The sequence below is a fragment of the Notechis scutatus genome, chromosome 1 (assembly GCF_049901735.1).
Source record: "Notechis scutatus isolate UNSWTSFEM ecotype Mainland chromosome 1, rNotScu1.2, whole genome shotgun sequence".
Taxonomy (NCBI): Eukaryota; Metazoa; Chordata; class Lepidosauria; order Squamata; family Elapidae; genus Notechis; species Notechis scutatus.
In genome coordinates, this window is record NC_142009.1 from 30,122,790 (window position 1) to 30,143,486 (window position 20,697).

The following is a 20,697-nucleotide window of genomic DNA, read 5'->3' on the forward strand; positions in this document are numbered from 1 at the left end:
CAATCTACAACCAGAAATATGTACCAACAATTATTTATTTTTGGCCAACAACCAAGCCATGAAGGTGGCTTCATTTTGGCAGTCCAAAGTTTGATCTAGACAGGAGATCACTGTTTGTGCAACAATAATCTCTCTTTGAATTGACCATCCTAGGAATTAAGAAATAAGTCATTCATGGGATCATAAATTATCTAGAAGTATCATGAGCTTTCACGAAGGGTTTGTTTAAATGGTGACAGTAATCATCACTGTGTGCCAGCAAAACTCAATACAAAAATGCAGACCTGTGCAATTTCCTCTGTCTTCCTGAGCTTCTCTTCCCAGGTTACTGTCATCTCCTGAATAAGTTTTTCAGACTCTTCCAAACGATCTTTTAATTCTGGAGATTTCATAGCCTAAAAGATTAAGGGAGGGGGAATGGAGGTGAGAAAGAAAAAAGCAAATTATGGAATTCTCCTTAGAAGGGCCATCAAATTAAGGTTTCATGCATTCTTCATGATCTTATCATTGCAATCTATGTGACTGAAAAGTAGCTACCATGAATAATACATGCAGGAAACCTACGTCCTTATTGAGTGTAATATTGGGAGAGGATGCCTGCATACCGGTAGAAAAATCTGACCTTCCAACTCAGCATTTTACTACAATGCTGATAAGAGGAAATCCTAGGGTAACAATTGTGTATTATTATTAAATTTATTACAGTTATGGAGCAGTATTTTCTGCAATTATTATAAGAGGTTACGTGACTTAAATTAAAAGCATAGATATTTTCTAAAACCAATTAAAATAAATGAAATGTTTCAATTATAATGATATAAATGCAGGTTATAAAATACTAAGGATTTTAAGTATTAAATATTAAACAGCTAAAAAGATAAGTTTCGGGCATCTAGAAGCACAGGTATGTGCATATATATATAAATCCTGCATGTATAAGCAAGCATGTATATGCAAGTATAGATGTATATAAATTTTTTTAGGATTGGTGACTGGTCAAATATAACCAAAAACTAACAAGCATAAAACATGAAAAAGGGGAAAAGTAAGTATATTAGTAGAATCCTAAATGTGTGAAGTTTTGACAACTGAAATAAATTCTGCAATGTTGGACATGTTAGTGTTCCAAAAAAAGCAAATGAAGATGTCCTCAGGAGTAATGAAACAGAATTATAAACATAGAATAAAAATGACTACAGAAAGGACATCTAAGAAATATGTTGGTTGGAATTTCAAGTTCCTCCAAATTTTGGGGGAAGATCTGATTTGTAAAATGAGTATTATAATATCCTTGCTCCAAAACTGCAGAGGACAATACATTAAAGGGGGCTAAGTGGGCTAAGGGATTGAATAGATAATTCACTGGCAGGAAAGCTTTCTGATTTAAATGTTACCAAATTTGCCTTGCTCTACAAGGAGAGCTTTATCAAGCAACCCCTGCCAGACTGCAACTCCATTTCTTCGTAATGCCATGGTCAGAAGGGCTGTACGTGAGAAGTCACATTGGTGTAAATCATCCTAAATTCTTGTTTTCCATAAAGAGGAAAATTTACTGAGAAGGATCACAGCAGCCTGGGTGTTACTAGAAAAGTGAAGTTTTAAGTCAAAAATAAACCCAGCATACACAACTATAAACCTGTTTATTCTCACAAGGTCAGCAGAGCCCAAAACTCGAGTTTTAGATTACTATTTCTATTGTAGTATATGTGAAACCACAGCATATCTAACTCTTTTCTCTTGACCTACCACAGCTCTGTAGAGTTTGAAAGTAACCTATTCCTCCACCATCAGGAATTCTTGCTTCGTTCTGCATCTAATCCATTAGAAGAAATTCTAGCTTCATCCTGCTTCCCAGTTCCTTCATTTCACAGGAGTGTTGTCCTCTCTATTTGATTGCATGTGTTTGTTCGTTTTTTTAGGAACTAGTGAATGGAAACTATGGCATGATGGAAGCAAATGCTATCTTCTTCAACCTGAGAAAGTTTAGATACGTTGAGTTTCTGCAACTTATATTCAGGTTGACTAATGATTCTGGGGATCCAGCTTCTGCAAAGCCATCTGCAATAGGTTAAAAACAAAGGTCCCCCAGAGCAGGGGTCCCCAACCACCGGGCCCCGGATCGGTACCGGTCCGTGGATCATTTTGTACCGGGCCGCAAAGAATGAAAGTAGGGCCTACTTTGCTTGGGCGCCGCCATCTTGTTTCGACGGCGCTTGAGAAAGTGCTTCCGGGTGAGCTTGTCGGCCGTCGGTTGGAAAGCGGCGTTTGGGTGCTGAAGGAATCCTCGCGCCTTAGTTTTGTCGAAGGGGGGGGCGGCTTCGAACGAAGAGCCGTCCCGATGGCGGTGGAGTCTCGCGTTACTCAGGAGGAGATTAAGAAAGAGCCTGAAAAGCCCATCGACCGCGAGAAGGTACAAAGGAGGAGTTGAAGGTGACGGGGAGAAGCAGGGGACGGCTGGCTGGCCGGTCGCTCGGCTCGCCTTGCCTTGGTCGTGCATGCTGATGCCGGTACCGGTCCATGGATCATTTTGTACCGGGCCGTGGTACAAAAAAGGTTGGGGACCACTGCCCCAGAGCACCCTCCTCTTTGTTGTGCTGGATACAATCATATCTGCAGTTCTCTTTGGCAATATTTTGAGAACTTGCCCTAGAATAATTCAGGAATCTTCAAGCTCCTGTCAGGCTAACAATCCTTCACTAGTGTAACACTGTCTTTCAAGTTTGTTCTTTAAGCACCTCCAATAGCCAAATCATCTAGATCCATCTTAGATTACCAGCCATTACTTTCCTCCATCAGAGTTCTTTTTTCCAGAGATCTGTTTTTCAGTACTCAGACTCCCCATCTTTTACCAACTGAGCAACCCATATTTTCTTTTTCCTATAAGAAAATCTTCCTATGGAAGACTAAGCTAACTCTGCTTTCAGCTTTTGCTTCTTAGCTCCCTAGAATAAAATGCCTTGGTTGTCTTCATGATGGATTCAGAGATCTTAACACAAAAATAAAATTCGCCTGAGCCTGCTTCATAATGCCAGGCATTTGTTTTTGGGAAGTCTATCTGCAAAGCTTATGTGCTTCAATATGGCTTCTGAATTTGGGAGATACTATTTAATATTTATGGAACGTATGACCTATCTGTGGCAGTAGATCTGCTTCCAGAAAACCTGGAGGGAAGAAGGAGAAAATCTCTTGCACACAGATTCAGAACTGGCTGCTTACTGAACCTTGATCTGTGTGATGCGAGAAGCAATGTTCTACCATTCTATTGGCGAATAGGCATAGCATGATCAGAGGAGACAGTGATGGCGAACCTTTTCAACACCGAGTGCCCAAACTGGAACATGAATGCACGTGTGCCAGAGTGCCGGAAACCAAAACCAACAGGTTGAGCACGCCAGCCAGTTGATCTTCGCACGTGCCGGAGCACCGGAAACTGAAGGCCAGCTGAAGGAGGGCAGGGGCATAATCTACTGACTGAATGAATTACTCCTTCTATTGCCCTCGGTGAAAGAAGACTTACCTCTGCTTTGGTAAGCTGTTCCTTGAGTTTTTCTACTTCCTCCCTCAGTTCCCGGATGATTCGGGCATTGGGATCTTCATTGATCACAGCATGGTTCACAATGTTCTTGGCTCGGTCTGCATACCTCAAGGTAGAAAGTATCTCATCGTAATTATCTGCCGCTGGACTGACAGTAGCAACCATTGCAGTCTTACTATTGCCACCAAGGCTATCCTGGGAATGTGAAATCAGAGAATAAGAATTTGAGGCGTTTTGATTGCTTGATTTAAAGAATTTATAAGGCAACCCATCTCCAAGATTAACAAGGAGTAACCTATCCATGACAAGGGACTGATTATACTTTGAGCAAAGCAGACGCCATACCACCTGCCTCTAATCCCTCTGACAAGAAAATATCTACTGACGATATTTCTGGGAGATAGACAGTACTATAACTCATACAAAATGCAGACAATAAGTGGTACACACACATACACACACACACACACACACTTTATATTGGCCTCACACAACCAGGCAGCCTACACAACCTGCTGTCAAGCCCGAAATTGACATATGCATAGCCATTTTATTTAGCCTTATTATATATTCCTTTTCTTTCTTTCTGCTGGTTATGGGGAGAAGGGTTTCAGGCTTGCCACATTCCTAAGGTGGGAGGAGTGGACATAGAGAGAGTTGTTTAGACTAGGTGGTTCTTCTTCCCGTGGGAACACGAGCTGACCCTGCTAAGGCCTTGAGGTGGAGATTTATGACACCAGGCAACTTTGATTTACTTCTATTGGAGAATGTGACTTTTGGGGGCTGTTTCTAACTTCCAATATTATGTGGTGTAATTCCAGGTTGTGTCAGATCTGGAACAGATCTACAACAGACTTTGCCAATTTGATGCTTTCCTAAGTAAAATAAATTGTTTTGGAAGATGGACTTTGTTCTTTTTTTTTTAAATGGATTTCATCGCTTGGAAACCTGACACCTGCCTCTGCTGCATTACAGTTCCATTAAGACCCCAGTTAGCATTCCTAGTGGTTAGGGAAGATGGGAAATACAACCTCAGACATCTAGAAGTCATTAGGTTGTATGAGGCTGATTTTAGTTGCCTATAAAATGTAGGTGTGCACAGCTGCTGGGCGTCATATTCACAAATCTTTCTGAGACATTCCTAATTATTCTGGTGAATTTAAGCTTTCATAACTAGCCTAGTTAAAGTTCAGCATAATTTCTTGTGCATTTGCTTTAGATGTGGGAAACTAAGCTTTAAATCTGTGCTAAGTAACCATCACCTTTCTCTGCCTGAGGCTGGAGATACATGAAGATTATTATAATGCATAACGTTCTAAACGCTAAGACAAAAGGCTAGATAGCAATGCCACTTAGTCCCAAATACTGCTTCACAGTACTTTAAAGCCCTCTCTAAGCAGTTTATAGAGTCAGCATATTGCCCGCAACAATCTGGGTCCTCATTTTACCGACCTCAGAAAGATGGCGGGCTGAATCAACCCTGAGCCGGTGAGACCTGAACTGCTAAACTGCCGGCAGCCGGCAATCAACAGAAGTAGCCTGCAGTACTGCATGTTAACCACTGTGCCACCATAGCTCTAGATACTGTTCAAAACACAATCTGCAGCAGTAGCAATAATATATAGCATATTCCAAATTTATAAAGCCCTTCAAAGACATTGTCTAAACCAGGGGTCTCCAATGTTGGCAACTTTAAGCCTGGTGAACTTCAACTTCCAGAATTACCCAGCCAGCAAAGTTTTCAACATTGGAGACCCCTGGTCTAAACCAACCAAATACATGAAGGACATATTAGTTCTCATCAGCAGATTATGGGGAAAGGGAAGTGCTAAGGCAGAGAAAGCAATGATTGGGTCAAGCAACAATAAAATCCTCTTTGCTACATCAGCTGTGCCACAAGAAATAATACACTAAGAGCAAAAGAGAACTATTTCTCTTAAGTAAATGGCGTTGACAGCTGCTGCTAAACAAATAAAGGACAAACAACCTGCACACATCTCTAAATAAGTAACAAATGCTTTGACCATGAGTGCTTAAAATGGCCTGGACCCAGAATATATGAAGACAGCCCTTAAAAGCCTAGTATCATCTAGATGTATTGGAATTATTGCTCTTTGAAATCTGAGCTAGAATCAGCCATCCGTATAAGGTAACTTTTATGGTACCTTCCTTAATGTTATAAATCCAAAAGGCTGAGATGGGTCACTGATTAAAAACCATGATTGTTGTTAGTTTCTAGTACTTAATGTTCAATGTTAATTAGGCTTAAAAGTATAGAAATTATATATAAAAGTGTAGTAAGGTATTCAAGCCTTTTCACAAGCATTTTACCCATGTTCCTTAGGTGGGAATAAAATGCCTTCCTACTTTTTCTATGGCTGACCTTGTGATAATAATAGAGATTTCTCCTTAATAAGGCTTAGCCGATGATTACTTTTATTGTGGACAGAAGCTTCCTTGAAGATACACTGTGGGCACTAATTCTAAATGAAAACTCAAGGAAAGAACGAAGGAAGAAGGGGAGAAATGTAACATCTAAGCTCCACCACCAAAGTTGCATGCAATGTCTCTTTTAAAATCAACAGAAATTAGACTTTTAAAGCAGATACAGAGGTGAATAACTATACAAGATGGTTAAATCAAAATAGCCATGTACTGGCTATAAACATCCTGGCGGAAAGCAACAGAAATGATAACTCCCCCTCCCCTTCTTGCTCTATAATTGCTAGAAATAACTCATCATATTTGTTTAGATTTCAAATGTTATGCCAGATGCTGCCAGCTTTGAGCCTAGATTGGGTTCTTTCGCTGTCCCATCCCAGTGCTTTTTCAGCCAAGCCAAGGAACTCCACATTCCCAGCCTTTTATTCAGCACAGGGAAAACAGTTGCTGAAACCTCCAAGCACTTGAGCACAGAATTCAATGCTCCTTTTCCCTGAGACCATAACACACTCGATAACAACTTGGAAGGTTGTGACTCTGAACGGAGGAAAGAGAAAAGCAAGAAAGGGCAATGGAATTTAATCACACTTGGCCAATAAAGTATTCTATTCTTTCTATCTATTCTACCAGCACTGTTTCCCACCTCAATATCACTCTCTTTACAGAAGCTGCTTTTTTATTATAAGGGACAAGATATTGAGTGCCTGTATTCCCCTTCCCACAACAGAAGCTTACGGAACATGATTTTTACCTGTAAAAAAAAAATTATACAGGAAAGAACACTGACACAATAGGAACCATCTCAAGCTGGAAAATACTACTGTAATGTAAGCATTTATTGTCTGCCTCTCAAGGCCATCAAGAGACTGGCTGAGGATTTATTAACTTGGAAAGGTGGTGTCAAACTTCAGTCATCTGGGGACTTTCAAGGAAGCAAGAATTGCAGAGCTAAGCTGTTTAAATGCTAGTCTGAGGGAAATTCAGAATTCTGGAAGTAAAGAGAATCTTCTAGGCCAGTGGTTCCCAACCTTTTTTTCGCCCCGCACCCCTAAAGAAATTTCACTCGAACCTCGCACCCCCTGAAATTTAGACTTTAGGAACTACTGAACGTGTTAAATATATGGTAGGATTGAATCTTTTCAGCTATGTATGTGACGGCCACTAAATAACGATACTTAACTCTAAAATGAAAACAAAGTTAATCCATTGCATAATAAATAAAATAAAATAATAATAAAATAAAATAAAATAAAATAAAATAAAATAAAATAAAATAAAATAAAATAAAATAAAATAAAATAAAATAAAATAAAATAAAATAAAATAAAATAAAATAAATAAAAAATAAAATAAAATAAAATAAAATAAATACATACATACATACATACATACATACATAAAAAATTTACCTGGGCTTTTCTCGCACCCCCTAGAATATCATCTCGCACCCCCAGGGGGTGCGAGCACCCCAGGTTGGGAACCCCTGTTCTAGGCCCTGCTTATAATGAGTTCATGTTAGTGGAGGGGAGTGTATCTCTTGGAATGAAGCTTCTTCACAAGTTTCTTGCCTCTTAGACCGAGACATTTGTAAGGTAAGTGGTCAATGGGTTTGCCTTCTGTCTCTTGACTGCTGATTATCTAACTGTCCTTTCCATTCATTTTCTCAGCCTCCCTAAAATCTCGCGGGCTGGAAGAAAAAAAAAACCTAGTTTAAATTCCAGTTTACAGGCTGACATAAAGGGACTTCATTACACTGTGGTGGATCAATCAGCTGTTGTGTTTAAAAATTCGTTCTTCTTTCCAATAAAGCTTCTAATATAACTAACTTGTTTCTGCGAGTCTCTTGCCAAAACTAGACTTTTAGGATTGATTATCCACAATAAAAGGAATAAGCAGTCAGAAAATACATTGCAGACTAGCCCTCGGTACAGCTCTGAACGCCCTGGAAAAGCTATTCAGATGCTGTCATGTATTTGGACTTACAAAGATCAGAACAGTGTAACCTATGACAGTCTATGGAACGGAAAGCTGGATTCTCAAAAGGCAAGATTGGAAAACCATTGAAGCTTTTGAATTCTGGTGTTGGAGAATACTCATGGACAGTCAAAAACAAACAAAAGGATCACTGAACAAATCAACCCAGAAGCAAAAATGACAGGGCTCAAATTATACAGGTAGTCCTCAACTTACAACAGTTCATTTAGTGACCATTCAAAGTTGCAACAGCACTGAAAAAAGTGGCTTAGGACTATTTTTCACAGTTACAACCTTTGAAGCATCCCCATGATCATGTGATCAAAATTCAGACGCTTGGCAACTGGATCATACTCAATGGCTCTGTCCCGAGGTCATGTAATCCCCTTTTGCAACCTCCTGACCGGCAAAGTCAATGGGGAAGCCAGATTCACTTAATAACTGGGTGACTAACTTACCAAGTTAGTAATGATTCACTTAACAACTTAACAACTGTGGCAAGCAATGTTGTAAAATGGGACAAAACTCACTTCACAAATGTCACAGTTAACAACAGAAATTTTGGGCTCAATTGTGGTCATAAGTCGAGGACCTCCTATGCTTTGGACACATTATGCAAAGATGTAGCTCTCCTGGAGAAGGCTCTAATGGTGGGAAAGGTAGAAGGAAAAAGAAGAGACTGACTAGCAGCAAAATGGATAGACTCATATCTGCAATAGTTGCACCATTGGAAGAACTGAAAGACCAACTTCTGGATACATCATCCTGGAGAAATTCTATGTAGTCAATTACAGTCAATGTCAAATTTGATGGCATGTAACCGTAAAATTACTGAATAAGGTATTCATATTGTACACCAGTCTGATCTCCCAAAGGTACTTTTTTCAAGAGGTAACTGGACTTTCTAGTTTTTCTTTGAAAACGTTTCACTTCTCATCCAAGAAATTTCTTGGATGGAGGATTTATACTCTTTTATACTCCTTCCAATTCCCACCATCCAGTCAGAGCTGAAGACGTTTCTTTGGATGAGAAGCAAAACGTCTTCAAAGAAAAACCAGAAATTCCTGTTGCCTCTTGAAAAAAGCACCTTTGGCCTAAATGACCTAAATGACTAAGAATTTCCATAGACAACCAATCTGATCTGTTCTTCCTTCACTTAGACTTAGCTGCAGTAGAGTCTTAGATGGAATAGACCTATTCTCAGGCTATGCCAGTTTCTGCTGCAAAAAGAGATGATTGGGATATCTCCCTCTCTCCATTTGCATATCTACAAAAGCCTTGCATTTCCTTAGAAAATTTAATTCTTATGTATTTGACTTATGTAAGGCCAAACTTCAGCTACAGGGTAGACTGGGTGAAAAGGCCATTTAAAGGTGGGCAAGGGGCCATTTTCACCACCTAGAGCTTGGAACAAGCAAAAAGAAAGGAGAAAGAAAAGGCAAGTCACTGAATCAATGCCTGAAAACAATTATCTCTGCTTCTCCCAACTCCGTCTGTATGACACAAAGGTACGCAATGCAGCAATCTCACTTAAGCAAAACCAGTTTGTCTTAATGTCTTTATACAAGACCTCCCATAATATTGTTAGCTGCCTTCAATAAAGTAATTTCCAAACCTTACTGAAACTAAAACCGAGTTTCATTTATCTCACACAGTGTACATTGGCATTTTATTGAGTTCTGACAGTTATTTGGGTCTTTTTTTTCTTTGTAATGCTGTTGTTGCTCCTGAAATTCGTATTTGTGACCTGGGAAGAATTAATTGTGGCTCCTAAAGAATTAATTCAGTTGTTTTTTTAAGTGAAAGAAAGTTGATGAATATTTATTTATAGAGCCTTGGAATAATAAGCTTGAATATGCTGTTCAGCAGTGAAGGTTGCTTTAAAAAAATGAAAGGAGTCTTTCTTGATCTTAAAATAAGTTTAGTATTTTGTTTTGTGTATACTTGACAACTAAAGTAAGGACTATCTGCAGTTGCCTTGGTGTTAGAAATGTAACATAGAACATTATCCTATAGGTTTGTTTTCTACCACCTTATTTGGGTCTGAAATCCACAAATTTGTCAACCTTTTGCTGCTATACTCTGATAATACTCTGGGCTATTTGGAATGTATTACCATATTAAGAACTATAGAGTCCTCCTGCACATTTTTCTACTTATTTTCCTTTTATATGTTTTTTTTGCCAATGTTTGACTTAGGAGGGTTTTTTTTCCCAACAGAAGGGTAAGGAAAAAGATTTTGATGAATTGTTTTGTAACCACTTTATCATATACATTTTCAAGCCTTTTGCCTTTTTAAAAGATGTTTAATTTTTATACATATTGTCATTATTTTTTAATGAGAATCCTCATTTATAATTTATGCTGCTCTTGAGTTTCCTTTCCCCAGTGGATGAAACATAGACGATATGGTATCTCCACCCCTATCCAAGATATTTAACAGAAGAACGAAGTCTCTCTATATCCAGTTATGGATTTGCCTAGTAGTGCTAATGAGGAAGAAAGAGCATATTTTATTCTTTTAGTTATATAAATCTATTAAATGAGAAATAGATTCTTTTCTATGCTTACAGTATGGAATTGTCTTGGCAGGAATGGAAGTCAAGCCACTTCATATCCTGCTTACTTCCTAATGTAAAATCTCTGAAAATATCACTTCGTACTGTTAGATTGAAAAAAAAGCGTAATCTATGTGTGCAGGAAAGGGGACAAGAGGATTTTAAAACACTGTTTCTGAGTTTCAAGTGTTAGAACTGGCACAACCTCTTAGCTTCACAAAAGTTGTCACTCGAAATGTTGCCACCAAATTGCAATGTTTAATATCACAGAGATAGCAATTATTAAATACATGAGAAGTAATATTAACATAATTCATGTATATAATTACAGATATGTGATTACTATAATATAATCCAAATTTAATTGTGTTGAAATGTATTCTGTCCCCACTTGCTCCTTTGTTCTGGGATTGTCAATTTGGGTGTGTGTGATCCCTGCCCCGCCATTCCTCCCCTCAAAAGATGGCCATCCTGATGTTAAGCTACAGATGGTACAGAAAAGAGCAATTAAAATAATGAATAATATTCATAAAGATTAAAATTATGAAGGAAGGCTAAATAATCGGAAAATTGGAAGAACTCTCCAAAGCCTTTTTATTTCATCACATTTGCATAGCTGCCCATCTTACCCAGTGCATGAAGGGCACATTTAGACTTAACACTTCCACCTTTTGGTAATTGAGATTTTTTTTTAAAGAGGGGAAAAACAATTTGCCTTGCAAAATTTGAATGTAGTAGTGAAAGAAAGCTTTCACATAATTCTAGCACACACCAAATGAAATTAGTGACAAATTCAGGATGCAGAAGAACAAACATATGGTACATAGTCCTTGACTTGAAACAGTTCATTTACTGACCATTCAAAATTACAACAGCACTGAAAAAACTGACTTAAGACCATTTTTCACACTTACAACCATTGCAGCACTCCCATGGTCACATGATCAAACTTTGGACGCTTGACAACTCACATTTACGACAATTGCAGTGTCCTGGGGTCATGTGATCACCTTGTCCAACCTTCTTACAAGCAAAATCACGGGGGAAGCCAGATTCACTTAACAACCAATAATATTAACGTAACAACTGCAGGGATTCACTTAACCACCGTGGCAAGAAAAGTGGTTAAATGCATCAAAATTCACTTAACAAATGTTTCACTTAGCAACAGAAAGTTTGGGCTCCATTGTGGTCATAGGGCTCCATTGTGGTCATAAGCCGAAGACTATCTGTACTACAGTTATTATTGAAAGAGGAATTTATGGAGTTCATTGCAGGAAATATAGAAACAGGCTTTTTCAGAGTAAGATAAACATTACCGAGGAGGTGAAGGGCTAGCAACAGGATTTAGCCATAATAACCAAAAAGGAACTATTAACTGTATACTCAAAGGCTTTACATGTTTGAATACCAGTTGAGAACTTGCTTATAAGAAGTCACCAGCAGGGGATCCATTGAGTTTATTAGCGTAATATCCATAAAGACTTCCCAAAAGTGTTCAAGAAGAACAAGTGTTTGCTGGTTGTTGTTTTTCCCCTCCCAGCTCTGGAAAACCACATATTGCTATAAAAAGTGGAATTTAAAAAACCTCACTGGCATTGACAGATTTGGATATATACAGTATAATGTCTCTGAATATTTGCATGACTATATTTTATTTTATTTTACAGGTAGCAACAAAATTTAGCAATAAGATTGTGTCACTGAACTCCTGCCAACATTTTGTTCCTGTTTGAAGTTCTTCCAAACTAGTTGCATTCTTCTGTAATCATCAAGCCAGGTTTTTTTTTTTTAACAGTGCACAGTCAATTCTGTGACTCTTTCAATTCGCAGGAGATTGACCTCCTTCGACCTTTCTCTTGAGCTACAACTGATATGTCTGTTGCAGTCCACACTCATATTCGATGGACATCAAATGGCTAACAATTGAAAGCAACATCTCTGATGTTAGCCAGTGGGCTAGCCATGGTAAAGCTTTTATGATAGAAAAGCTGTGGATGCAGCTGCCAGTAAATTGACTAAGAGAGTGTACTATTGATTAGGAACAAGTCTGAGTGGGGAGCCACCTAAGGGGATCCAACTCTATCAGAAAGCTAGGAAATTCTACTCCTGGAGAAAGAAGAGAGCTTGAGAGCTTCCTGAGGAGAATTATTCACAGAGCTACTGTGGTTTTCTACCGAAATCAGCAGCTGCAATCTTTTATGTTCAGCAGGTGTCCCTTCCAAATAGACCCGAAACAGAAAGTGTTGTCTTGCTTGACCTCCTTAATAATGGCTCACTTACTTTGAGCAGCCAGGTGAGCACTGAGTCACGATAAGGAACAAACTTGTTCTTATTTTTTCCAGCAGCTTGATCTGCCAGGGCTGAAATGACCAACCCAAGAGTTGTGAGAGATCTGTATAGGGGAGAAAAAGATTCTGCAATTATATGGTGACTAGAATCAGATATATGGTTAAGAATAGCTGGTCCTTGCATTTTGCTTTTAGGGTAAAATTGTCTAAGCATTAACTAACATATAAACAAAACCCTGAAAAAAATCATTCTTAATTTTTCTCTTGTTTCTAATCTAATAATTTCTGAGGTCTCAGAGAAGAGAAGAAGGAAGTCCTGTGTCTTCTAAAGAAAAGTTGGAGGGAAAAGTCAAAGGAGAACTCTGTTTCTTTCTTTTCTCTTGCTGTTCTGAATATGTAAAGAACATTAGGACATATTTACTTTTGCCTTCACCCTCCCTTTAAAAACATTTAGTTCCTTTAAAAGGTAAACTTTACTTGTTGATGTTGCTTCCTTCCTTCAACCTATCGCCTGCAGCTCCTGTCTTGGTTGCTCTTTCACTGCCTGCCAGGTCAACCAGGCTCAACTTGCCTACTTTCTCACCAGAGGTCTGTGGAATGAAAATAGAATTAACTCAATAACATATTACTTCCTCAGTACCCCAAAATACCCTTCATACTTTTTCTCAGTTTGTGGGAAAAGAAAGGAAGAAGGGAAAATGACAAGGAAAAAGATCTTGATGCTAAAGAGATCGTTAAGTACCGACTGTGTAATGCTATCATAAATGATTTATTGTATAACAAATGTGCCTATTCAAAAGAGTTTATAGAGAAATCTCTCATGCCTTCTACATAAGTTACATCTCCCCTAATCACCAGGCCAGAAGTTAACATCTAGCACAAATGAATGTGACCAAAGCCAATCTAGATTTTACTGGAGGGGGAAAACAAAGGGATAAGAGAGATTAAAAGCAAAGGTAATAAAAGATAAATCCCCCTCCTCTAATAAAATAATAAAGTTTATTTTATTTCAAAATGTGGACCAGAGAACTGAATATTTTAAGTCAAACTTGCATGTTGGTGAGTTTTAATTTTCCAAGTATCAAATAACCAATATAATTAATGAGAAAAGGCACAGGATTTCACTAGGATTGTTCAGACAATAATATGTGCAGATTTTTGCTTATACCAGGGGTCCCCAACTCCCGAGCCACGGCTTACTACTGGGCCTTGAGCTATTCGGAACCAGGCCGTGGAAATGGTGGGTGAGCATGCACGCACACATATCCACTTACAGAAGCAGCGGGCGAGCACATGCACGAGCAGGCAGATCAGCATGTGCGTGCATGCTTTATTTGCATAAGCAGCAAGCGTGCATGTCTGTCGCTTGTGCAGAACTGTTTCCTCTCCCCCTCCCCACCAGTCCACAGAGCTGGAAAGGTTGGGGAACTCTGGCTTATATGGAATCATTCCATCACTCAGGGATACAGGCATATAAAGTGAGAGCAGAAGACCTCTATACAGCCTTAGGTTCACAAGGTATTTTCAGTCTGCGTAGAAATTGGTTTACGTAGTTCATATATTATATTTTAGCCTACTTGAACAAAGATAAAAGAAATCTGAAAAATATAAGAAGTTTCTCAAATTCAATGCAGGCGTTCCCAAAATATGTGGAGAAGTATGGTATCACCTACCCCCCCCCCCCCCAAAAAAAGTGCTCTTCCTTTAATGAATTGAGTTTGGGGATGTAAAGTGCTTTTTAAAATGGAAACGTCCTTAGTAGTGTGGCTAAAACAAGGGATATATTATCTATTATCTGTGAGCCCCAAACAACCAAAGGTTGTTAGAGATGTTTGGATAACATTGAAACCCCCAGAAGAATCACTTTTCATACATAAATAATGTTCCCCTGATTCAGATCCCAAACAAACTGTAGAGAAAAGCAACTGTCCCTAACATTATAAGATCTGAGATTGCAACCTAAAAACATATCCCACACCATTTTTAAAAGTCTTGGTTTTAAGTAAATAGTACTGTTGTTCTTAGAAAGGCTGTGCTACCTCTCATGATGAGGTTGGGGATCTGTGATCTTCAGGAATCCCATCATCTCTGACTTTAGACCAGGGGTGTCAAACTTGATTTCCTTGAGGGCCACATCAGGGTTGTGTTTGACCCCGTGGGGCCGGGGTGGGCATGGCTAGCATGATGTGACTTGTGTTGGGGGGGCATCTGTGGTGGCCCAAGAGGTCTGCCAGTGAAAATGGGCTCCTGGGCTCTGTTTTCGGCTGTGATGGCCTCCTGCAGCCCTCTGCTAGTGAAAACGGAGCTGGGAGGGGGCGCGTGTGGTCCCCGTGAGCTCTGTTTTCGCTAGCAGAAGCACTGCAAGTCCACAGGCCTTGAGTTTGACATCCTTGTCTTAGACCAAAATGCTAGAGCTAATAAGATTACAAGAACATCTGAGGACTGCAGGTTCCCCAATCTTGCCTAGGGTAACAAAGATCTATTCTAGAAGCAAGTAAAACAAGAGTAAAATTCTGGCAAAAGTATTTGTTTTTATACTTACAAAACTCCTTTTTTTTTTCTTTTTTTAAACAGATCTCTGTTATTTATCTGCACTGCAAATTGCAGAACTCACCCCTGATTTTACATCATACAATATGTGTGTGAGGATAATTTTGAAAACAGCATGGGATCGACTACTCTCTTCATTCATGTTTGTTGCAGCAACTGTACGAGATTTATTGCCTTCAGACATCAAAGACTCTATGTCCTAAATAAAAGAATCACAAAACATATTGTGTTTTAGTGAAGTTCATGCATAACTTGTGATCTGAACTAAGCCATGTGGCTCATTTAACAAATCATAATTGAAACAAACCACAGCTTAATGTCACGTCTTGTCCCAATCACTGAAGTCTTGGTTTTGTCAAGAGGTTAGAGAATGCTATGTTCAGTGAGTAAAACAAGATCTTATTGCTCCACATAAACCATGGTTTTGTAATACATTTTCCCTGGTTCTCATCAGGAATCACAGAGTTAAAAGAAATCTTAGAAATCATCTAGTCAAAGACCTCCCAAAGGTGCTTTTTCAAGAGGCAACTAGACTTTGTTTTTCCTTGAAGAAGTTTCACTTCTCATCCAAGAAGTTTCTTCAGTTCTGACTGGTAGGGAATGGAAGGATTTGAATTCCTTGCAGTCATCTGGTCATTAGCACTCTTTTTGAGAGTTGTTGAGGCCACTTGGAGGTTTATCTGTGTCTATTGACAGATGACAGCAAGGGAATATAAATCCTTCCATTCCCCACCAATCAATCAGAACTGAAGAAGCTTCTTGGCTGAGAAGTGAAACATCTTCAAGGAAAAACAAACAATGTCCAATTGCCTCTTGAAAAAACACCTTTGGGACAACCATGACCTGGATGACTGAGAATCTCCATAGACATAGAATAGATAGAATTCTTTATTGGCCAAGAGTGATTGGACACACAAGGAATTTGTCTTGGTGCATATGCTCTCAGTGTACATAAAAGAAAAGATACATCCGTCAAGAATCATAAGGTACAACACTTAATAATAGTCAATAATAGACATTTAGTCAAAGACATTTTTCTCCTCTCATTGAGCATTTCAATATGTTCCAAAATCATTTGTTTAGAGACCTCTAGGAGTAAGGCTGATGATCCCTGGTTACAATTTTGCTTAGCATTTTCATTAGGACTTATTACATTTTTCAGCTAAAATTTAAGTATTGCACCTGAACTATTTTGGTCTTGCTTACATTCAGCACATTTCATGTCCTTATTTGAATAAGAGAAATTCTTCTGCTGAAACTGGGGAAGTGTAATGAAGGTAACACATGATGTATGCATGTGCACAGACGCAAGCTTAACATATAGTCATTTATTAAATCTCACAACAGCTTTATATAGTAGATTAGCATTATTATTACACTGTTGCAAGGTGAGTTGAGAAAAACCAAGACAGATAGCTTTAGAAAGTGATGGACTCTCCTGCGTTGAAGGCTTTTAAACAGAGATCTCTGGAGTGTAGAGCAGGGGTCCCCAACCACGGTCCGCGGACGGTGCACCGATCCGCGGAACAAGTCCTACCGGGCCGCTGGCTTGCTGGGCGCCGCCATCTTTTTGATGAAAAAGTGCTTCCGGTGAGCTTTTCCGGGTAGAAAGCTCACCGGAAGCACGTTTTCATCAAAAAAGATGGCGGCGCCAGCGCTTCCGGTGAGCTTTTCCGGGTAGAAAGCTCACTGGAAGCACGTTTTCATCAAAAAAGATGGCGGCGCCAGCGCTCGGTGAGCTTTTCGGGTGAAAGCCATTTCTACCCGGAAAGCTCACCGAGCGCATTGCCGCCATCTTTTTGATGAAAGTGCTTCCGGTGAGGTCACCGGAAGCACTTTTTCATCAAAAAGATGGCGGCGCCCAGCTGATGCTGGTACCGGGCCGCGGCACCCAGCTGATGCCGTGCCGGGCAGCGGCGTAAAAAGGTTGGGGATCACTGGTGTAGAGTACCAAAGGCACCCATTAAATGACCTTACAGGTCGTTTTCAACTGGATGATTTTATTAGATGCCTGCATTATATTTGCTGCAAAAGTCAACCAATAAAACTTACATTTTATGTATGGTAGCAAAACAAACCAGTATTCAAATTCTAAGTTACAAAGAGAACAATTTAATCAAAATACTTTGTGCAAATTTGTCTTAAACTTACACTGAAGTTGGGGGAAGGGCTTTTGGTCTGCAACAGAGCACAAGTGCTGAACAGGAGTCATGATTCATACATATTTCCTTGTGTTTTTTACTTGGTTTTTTGGTGAGTCCCAAGTTAGATTGTTGAAGTGCAAACATTCTCCGACACTTAAGGCTATTGCTAAAGTTCTGCAAACAAGCCTACCATAATTACTTGCTAAACCAGTTTTGCAAGATCTTTCTCTTCTTTCTTTAAAGGCAAAGATAAAAATCTCCCGATGACTTCATGAAAACATCCAGGTAATTTAAAGGTAAATATTTCCCCGTCCATCATTTCCAACTCTAGGGGATGGTGCTTATCTCTGTTTCTTAGACGAGGGAGCCAATGTTGTCCAAAGACATTTCCATGGTCATGTGCATAGAATGCTGTTACCTTCTCACTGAAGTGATACCTATTTATTTAGTTGCATTTGAATGCTTTCAAACTGCTATATGAGCGGAGCTTGGATAAGTAACAGGAGCTCATTCCATCGCCCAGCACTCGGGTCTCGAACCTGGGCTGTCAAGCTTTCCAGCTGACAAGCTCAGTGTCTTTAACCACTGAGCCACCCCCCCCTTTTTTTCAGGTAGTTTATTTGCCAATAATATGGAAGTGGTTTTACCACTGCCTCCTTCTCAGATGTTTTTTCAGCTGATATTTCCCATTCAAATGGTGTCCCATTCAAATGTTAACCGACTCCACCCCTTCTTAACTTTCTGAGCCAGCCAAGTCAACTAAGAGCTGGGTTGTGAAATCAGAGCTGATCCTCAAGATTATAGTTCTATAGATGCCTTCCTCATTCTGATTTCCACTAGAATGCAACAGACTAAAATATCCTCCACTATCAACTAACTGTAGCAATGCTGGTTGCAGACAATGGGAGTTATAATACAGTAGATTTCTGCAGCATTACAGGGCCTTAACGCCTACAGGGTTTATATGGTAGAAATGAGGATGGGGGCAAGCAAATAATGTTTAGTATGCCTCATTAGCTTCAGAGTTATAAACATTCCATGGATGAGAGCTTCCTAAAGGGCAGTTCATAAGTGCAAGGACACTGCGGGTGGAAACATATTGGTTGTGCAGATACAGCAAAGATATTAAAAACAAGATAATGATATTTCAAATAACACTTTATCTTTGCTTCTGGTGATACTGAACCTCAATTGTTAAAGTTTTGCCTTTAGGGAATCTCAAACTTAATCTTAAACTACAACACTGGAAAAGTATCTTCTGTAAAAAAAAATGTGCAGGTAACTTCTACCATTAATCTTGGAAAGCCATTATTAACCAAGCACAAGGATCACTAGGCCAGACAGATCAATCTGTCAATCAATCAAGGGGCGTGCATAAGTGCACCATCGTGCCTACTGTCCCTGTCCTATTGTCCCCATTTATTCGTACCTATTTCCTGTATTCTTACTCATGTTTATACTTATATCTATTACCTTGTAAGCGATTGACAAATCAAATCAAATCAAATCAAATCAATAAATCTGTCCAAGATCTGTTTAAGTGTACTGAAACCATGATACTCCCTCTCATCAATCCTGAACAGACCACGGAGAAGATGAGAAAAGCATGGGGTTTTCTTTTCCCTCCCACTAACTTCATCCCTGCACTTCCCTTCCAGAGTTCCTATGGAAAAATCACTAGTGAAGGGAATCAGTTGGCCCTTCCTTGTGGTGATTTTGCTTGCTGATTAGAGTTGCTCCATCTTAACCGATTCACTATTATTTTCTAATGTACCGTAAGTTGTTTTGGACACATGTTCTTATAGAAAACAGGTATATAAATAATTGGGTGATAATAACCATTCCACTGAACATTATTAAGCCTATATAATGGATATCTTTACCTTGTAATTGGCAACAGCTAGTTTTGAAAGACCATCTACATAAGGTCCGTAAACACTGTGCTCTCTGACTTTTAAAGATTGACGGCTCCTGTTTGAAAGCAAACACAAAACAAGATATTACATTTGCAGAATGTAAATGGGCAATATTGTCCATGCATTATTGTCAGGGAAGCACTTCTGAGTCATGCTGATTCACACTTGCTTAGACTTTTCTTCTTAACTTCAAATGAGGTTTTGATTTTGACTGGACTGTGTCCAGCATTTAAAGACGCTTTTGGATGATCAATTTCACTGTCCAACTTGGGGCAATTAATTCACTCTTCTCAAGGTGAAATTTTCAACAGCAAAAATGCTATCACACAAAGATAAGAAAAAAGACAGAGGCTATCCAGTTTGCATATTATCAAGATAGCAGTCAACATATTGCTCCAGGGACTGACTATTTAAACAGATTTTTGACCTTAAACTTCCCTGAGATAATTTTGAGATTTAAAAGCCTACTCAAATAGTTAAGATAAAACAGTTTCCCTCCCCTCCCCCCCAATTGCTGGGTATAGTTAACAGAAGAAGGGCAGGATGGCAGCTCCAATTCACCCCTGTTCAGTCTGGGTTCCATCTACCATTAACTTTTTAAAGAAAGTATGGGAGAACCTTATCATTGACATCCCAGTTGGACCACAAATTCTAGGAAATACAAGAAATCCTTTACACCTAGAATCGGCAGCAAAAATTATCAACACTATTTTTTAAAAGTGATCCTTACAAGTACATTAAATTTTATTTTAAAAAAGTAAATTAATAAAGAAAAAGTGTTAAGTTATCCTTGTCTGAGAATGCTAGAATCCTGCTTATTTCAGTATTGAGAACTTCAGCAAAATTTTAATAATTCTTTTGGGAGGGGGGCAGAGAGCTACTTGAAGACTTGGACCCCTGCCATATAGTGGGTCAAAGTATAGATTCACCTAGTGTTTCACCAAGTTCTGGTGGTGAAGCCAAAGAGAGTGGCTCTCTTAAATTCCAATGAGCCATGGCAGGCTACTTCTACTGACTGCTGGCTGCCTGCAATTTGGCTGTTTGAACCTCACCAGACTCAAGGTTGACTCAGCCTTCCATCCTTCTGCAGTCGGTAAAATGAGGACCCAAATTGTTGGGGGCAATATGCTGACCCTGTAAACCTCTTAGAGAGGGCTGTAAATAGCAATAGCAATAGCACTTAGACATATACCACGTTATAGTGCTTTCCAGCCCTTTCAAAGCGGTTTACAGAGTTAGCATATTGCCCCCAACAATCTGGGTCCTCATTTTACCCACCTCGGAAGA

The 20,697-nt window shown here is 39.2% G+C and overlaps 1 protein-coding gene across 4 annotated transcripts in view; it reads right to left on the minus strand.

The window, feature by feature from the left end:
- KIF13B (kinesin family member 13B) overlaps positions 1-20,697 on the minus strand; it is a 149,141-nt gene that overhangs the window by 72,222 nt on the left and 56,222 nt on the right. For all 4 annotated transcript variants that reach the window (XM_087960322.1, XM_087960304.1, XM_087960310.1 and 1 more), the window contains 6 exons: positions 19,378-19,465; positions 15,415-15,549; positions 13,278-13,390; positions 12,793-12,904; positions 3,518-3,730; positions 285-395 (listed from right to left, as the gene is read on the minus strand). In XM_087960322.1, the coding sequence (XP_087816448.1) occupies positions 285-395; positions 3,518-3,730; positions 12,793-12,904; positions 13,278-13,390; positions 15,415-15,549; positions 19,378-19,465 (772 nt within the window). The remainder of the gene's footprint in view (positions 1-284; positions 396-3,517; positions 3,731-12,792; positions 12,905-13,277; positions 13,391-15,414; positions 15,550-19,377; positions 19,466-20,697) is intronic.